This window comes from Sardina pilchardus, chromosome 10 (assembly GCF_963854185.1).
Source record: "Sardina pilchardus chromosome 10, fSarPil1.1, whole genome shotgun sequence".
Classification (NCBI taxonomy): domain Eukaryota; kingdom Metazoa; phylum Chordata; class Actinopteri; order Clupeiformes; family Clupeidae; genus Sardina; species Sardina pilchardus.
This window is the reverse complement of record NC_085003.1, coordinates 7161146-7167145: the sequence shown is the minus strand read 5'-3', so window position 1 is coordinate 7167145 and position 6000 is coordinate 7161146. Positions and strand designations below refer to the sequence as shown.

At 41.7% G+C, this 6000-nt stretch overlaps 1 protein-coding gene across 2 annotated transcripts in view; it reads right to left on the bottom strand.

The window, feature by feature from the left end:
• Positions 1-1568: 1568 nt before the first annotated feature.
• Positions 1569-6000, bottom strand: part of cntn1a (contactin 1a) — a 58541-nt gene continuing 54109 nt past the window's right edge. For both annotated transcript variants that reach the window (XM_062547164.1, XM_062547165.1), the window contains exons 22-24: positions 5783-5901; positions 5465-5633; positions 1569-4643 (exon numbers count right to left, since the gene is read on the bottom strand). In XM_062547164.1, the coding sequence (XP_062403148.1) occupies positions 4567-4643; positions 5465-5633; positions 5783-5901 (365 nt within the window). In that variant the 3' untranslated portion in view covers positions 1569-4566. The remainder of the gene's footprint in view (positions 4644-5464; positions 5634-5782; positions 5902-6000) is intronic.

The window sequence follows — 6000 nt, the reverse complement described above, 5'->3', positions numbered from 1 at the left end:
GTGTGTGTGTGTGTGTGTGTGTGTGTGTGTGTGTGTGCACTTTTGTTTCCACAAAATGCTTTAAGTAATGACAATCTAGTATTTCATAATTAAGAGATATCATTTATACAACAATTGATAACCCTAACTCTATTAGACTAATTAACAGTTATCTTAATATACTATTTAATTCACAGCATGTGGTAAAGAGTTCATTCAGATCTGTATGTCATATCTTAAAACCCTGCAGGGAACTGACTTCATCTCTTATTTAAAACGATGTGGCTGTAGATTTGTCAGCTGTTAATGTCGACCATTATGCTTTGAAAATGCAGCTCACTATACAGTATGTAGGTTTTCCTAGTTATGAGAAATGATGCGTGCAGTCTTTTCACAAGGTAAATCCCTTATTTGTTGACACTCAACCAAGGTGTCAAGGTACTTTGTGAGTAATCCTTTGATTTTTCACAGAGCATAAGACCACTTCAAAATCACAGTGCAATTCCTCTCATGGAAAGCCCCTAAACTTGTAAGTACTACACTCACTCACATTTTCACAGGTAATTCAGTTATTAACCTCTTTCAGAACCATAATGTTACAACAGTAACACGTTCATATAAATATTACAGTTAGAGCACACGAGATCCGCTCTGAACAGTAATAAATCATACTGGTGAGCATACAGCACACGCCCACCGTCACCGATCTTAGAATTTCAACTGAGGTCAAGAGGAAACCATTAAAGTGGGTCTGGGGGAATGGGTTTGTATGGAAATATCACCATAGGGAAATCTGTTATGTGATTCATCAGGACTTTTTGTTGACAAGGCAAGCAAAAGACAAGCCAAATGACCTGGTCCATTTTGTAGGAAGTGTGGCGACGTGTGCGGTACCACCGCACTAAACGGAGCCGCTCCGCCAGGGCCTCTCAGGCATGAATAAAGCCTACTGTACGGGCCAGGTGCAAAGCCACCACATCAACAATCACACAAAGCTCTCAAGCCTAAGCTCCGGTGTTTAAAACCCCGCCAGGAGATCATATACAATTTAATTACATCCCCTCCCCTTTTTCCCAGCTGCTCTTTCTGGGTACAGTCTATAGATATGTGGACCAAAACTGAAGAGCTCTGCACCCAACTGAAAGGATTTTTGTTCTCCATAGTGGCACTGTGTTTTGGGTCCTCTTCATGAAGACATATAGCCTAGAAATCTAGACGCCCCTGGAACACGGTGAGTCTGGCTGGTCAGGCTAGAAGACACACTGTACTGTACTGCTCAGTGATCAAATCTGAAGATGGTCCCTAAAGAGACAGAATGCAACAACAATTCACCACTTTGAATTGCCATATAGGCAACTAGCAATGGCATGTGTAACCATACTGGCAATTCTTATCACTCGTCTCATATCAGTAATAATTGTGTTCTCATTGATGTTTGTAAGGCGTTTGCGTTTTTAGCAATTAGATTGCTACTCTTTGACTAAAACTCCCGATTGTTACTCTAAGGTACAAATGCTATGTATCAAAAACATTTCACACAGACATACAATATCATCTAACTTGAAATGAGACACATGGGTTTTGCAAACTCATAGTTAACTACTTTATTGTAATTCATAATTCATTTCAAATCCAGCCAATGAGAGAGCCAGGTTTTACCCCCAAAAAGTTTGTGCCGTGAACATTGAAGTAAGCCTCACACACATAAACATTAACCCAGTGGTAAAGAAAAACACCACATCTAGTGTCTTATGAAGTGAAGACAGTTCTAAGGGTGGGGTAACTATAAACATTGGCAGGTAAGGGACACGGATCAGTCTGATCCTCAGAACTGAATTGACTTCATACGACACCCATTAGAGAACATACACACACACACGCACACAGACAGACACACACACACACACACACACACACACAAACACGCGCGCACACACATACACAAACCTTTGTCCGACAGCCAAACAACAGTGATGACTTTAACCCCCGACCCCGATATCATGAGGTACAGAATGCTCGCTTACAGGGCACATGGTCCTGCAAGTGGCCTACATGAATGGGTGAAATGTACAGTTGGTCAGTGGTGTTTGGTTTTGTCTCTACCATTAATCAAGGGGAACTGGCTGTAGCCTACTGAAACAAAGCAGATGATTCACAGATTAGGTTTGTGAGGGTGGGCCATTGAATAATCTTCTGTCTCCACAAAACAAACAAACAAACAAACAAACAAAATGATCGGAGTAAATTGAGATGCACGTATAGTAAATGTCAATCCGTTGGTATATATGGAGCTCCTCAGCAAACAGAATGTACCATTTTTTTTTCCAAAATCATGCATCTGCGGACATACCATTTTTATCAGAATATGACAAATTGCAAAAAGTTAAAGGCGTTCATGCATTTGGCAATTCTTTCACTGATGATTCGCTGCATGAAGGAGACAGGGAAAAGCACTTTGTGGTGGTTCTTCATATATTCACACGATGGGATAAGCAATGACTAGGTCCAGTCACACCCAGCGAGGACCTCAAACAGATGAATCAAACTTAAATATATCATCCCCATCCTTATGGCCATTTAAAGCCTCTTCATCTCCAATATCGCTTGGCTAGAATTGCCATGCTAAGAGCCAACATACAAAACTTTGATTCCATGGAGGTTCTCCCTTGAGTGCTCTGGTATGACTATGAAAATGCAGCATATGGAAATAAAATATAGCTCTATCATCAAATAAACCGCAGGTCATAATGTAATTTACCAACAAATAGAAGACATTATTTTGACATTGATATATCTTTGAACACTTACACTGTATATGTTATAAAGACAAAGAAAAAGACAGTAGTTTAAAAAAAGAAAACAGACAAACAGTACAAACAGATATAATGTACTCAAGGGACGGTTTCACATAGTTAAGGGTGGAATGCTTTTTGTCTTCCGCTTTTTTTCAACAACTGATAAAAAAGATGACAGAAGATCAAGATTTAGAAAACATATTACAGAGCTAGGCAAGTTGTCATTTTAAAAACAAACAATTCATAGCAGGTTGCTATTCATTAGACATTGCACCATAACTGTACTTAACTGTGTGAAGAGGACTGTATACATGTTACTGCTACTCGGACCATGAAAACAATGACTAAAGCAGTTCTAAAAAAATTCAATGAAAGGGTATTAAATAATAACATAGTAGTTGAAATGTTGACATTCTTCACAGAGCATGTGAGACTGAGGTTCTGTTGATATGATTAAAACAAAGGCCTTTTTTTGTGCTCGATATACCTGTCCTTTGGGGTAAATATGCCCCTCACTGTGACTGATGTCTCTATCGTTGGGCGCATGACACTCTCAAAACATTGGTATAACATTACAGCAAAGCAATGACAGCACAGCCATGATCTTGGTCATGATAACAGGACATGATGTCAATGGAGCCATGTCCTCAGCACGTATGGTGTTGTGCTTGTGTTTGAAATCATAAGTTGCATGGGTAGCCAAGCGTGTAGCTTTTTCTCATCGCCACAGAATATCACTGTACATTCAACTCAGTTTTACAAACACAGATAAATGTGCTTCACATGAACATGTACAACACTCTTTGCTGAACGTCTGCAGTCAATTGGACATTATTAACAGCTTAGCATTTATGTATTTCCCATCAAAGTAACATGTCTACATGCACAGAAGTATATTACTTGTACTGAACTCCTTAAGTCCAGGTTAGGGCAACAAAATCACACTATTCTGAATAAAATTATCTTTTAATAAAGGATGAGTTGATATGGTAAGAAAGTAATGTTTGATCATGGATAAATCAATAGCTTATAAATTATTGCATATAATATTAGCATAATATGAGCTTTAATACTGAAGTTTATGTTTATTGTACATTTATATGCCTGAATTGTTGGGTAATTTGATTTGATCTGTTAAGGGAGGGTGTGCTTTATTATTAAAACAATAAAAAAGGGAAAAGCCACTTAATAGCAAACTACATGTAAGACAATTTCTGACATCCCTACGCCTATCTTTCATTGTGAATTACTTGCAGTAGATATGGAGCATATTGTTGAAGACGGGCAATTCATCCACAACACACATCTCGTAACATGCCTGAAGGCAACAACGTCCCCCATGCATATGGGCAGATCTACATTACACCTCAACAAATAAAACCACAAAAGAAAATGATTCTCGACCCATATCAATACAAGCAAGTAGTTCATCTGTGAAAGATAAATGAAGAGATTTATATAAGGCATATTGAACAGGTTGAGAGAGCTCCCTTCATCATTCATCCAAAGATATTTTGAAGATACTATATAAGGGATATCCAGGATGTCTTTGTACTTTCTGAAACGTTTTCCCCCACAGTCTGTCTTTTTCATATGTTTTTTTTTCTTTTTCTTTTTTTTTTTTTTTTCCACAGGCGTATTCCAGGGAGGGAACTATGGCATTTTGGTTTGCGAGGTCGAAACCAAACAAAGACTGTGGAAAGAAAAGAGTCTGAGTCCTCACGGGGCAGCATCCTTACAGAGTCCTTTCCACCGAGGGTGGGGGTGAAGACGGGTAAGAATGGCGCTACATTCAGAGTCCCACACAAGAGAGCGCCACCACCAGCAGCACGGCCAGGCTGAGGGACGGGGCCACCATTCCGGCTCCACCTGCGGGAAACGGCACAGTGAGAGACGGAAACTTGAGAGAGCACGGCTGGCTCTCCTCACACGTGACGTGACGTGACTTGTCACGGGAGCCGATTTATGGGAGCTCCTAAAGCGCTCAGCTGTGCTCGGAGCCCCCCTGCACTAACGTATCAAGCTCAATCGGGATGCTCACATTCAAATTGATTACACAGAGCTAAGAGAGATTCGCCGTGATCCAGAGAAGATTAAGGTGGCCCATTCAGACAGACATATCGAGGCGCAGGGCTAAAGTTCACTGTGTTTAGTCATGGTGTCTAAGCCCCCCAGGTCTTCTTAATGATGAATGAAGTGGGATCACGTCAGCACCTGTTTCTGGCCCTGGGCCCACTGACATCTCTCCCACCAAGATGAGCCAGCTGCCAGGCTCTTGGGGATCTAGGGTGTGGGGGTGCTACCCCCCCCCCCCCCCCCCCCCCATGAGGGGCAGATGGGTCAGCCACATTTGCAGGATTTTGTGAGACCACTGTCCAAAAAATAATACATTTCCTCCCAGCTACCGCAGTGAATAAATATAGCGGGAAGGTTATTCATCTGCAGAGGTTTCAGATTTCAGGCTCATTTCCTGATGCTAAATACATGGGGAATGTGATAGATTCCTACTGGTTCAGGTCTCGATGACATTCTGTTTGTGACAAAATCAATATAGGACAGTGTGCTTACAGGCATTAGCCATATTTCACATTCTAACAGAGGTATAGTATATAGAACATAACTCACTACCATAACAAAAACACATTCAGACCAAATGGGCATGTCATGGTTGACAGGTAAAAGGGGCTCACCTAATTGGCTACCTGAGATCCGCACTTGTGCCACTGCCCCATCCCCACCTTCAGTATACGCACGGACCTCCACCATAGGGTCTCCATCCTTGGGCACGGGCAGGTCTATATGCTGCTTGGGTGTTGAATATAAGATTCCCGTGGCATGGCTATCGTGCCTGTAGAGGATCTGGGGACGAGGCAAACGAGACATTCAATATTTTCATAATTAAACAAATAAACAATTCTCTTGAAAGCCAAATTCAGCAGCCTCCATTTACCGGCGTCGTGCTGTTTGAAAATAAGGATGGAATGGGCGTGTCAGCAGGTGTGACCCACCTTGTAGCCCTCGACTTTGGACTCGTTGGCCAGAGAGGGCACGGGCTCCCACATGATGTTGAAGGTGGAGCCGCTGGGGTTCAGCTTTGTGCCGATGATCTTTGGAGGCCGGCTTGGTGCTGTGGCACAGACACAGAGCGTCGGTTGACGGAGACGTAACAGTAGTGTATGCAGGGCATGATGCCACATTACACATAAATGATAATTATGGGGAACAT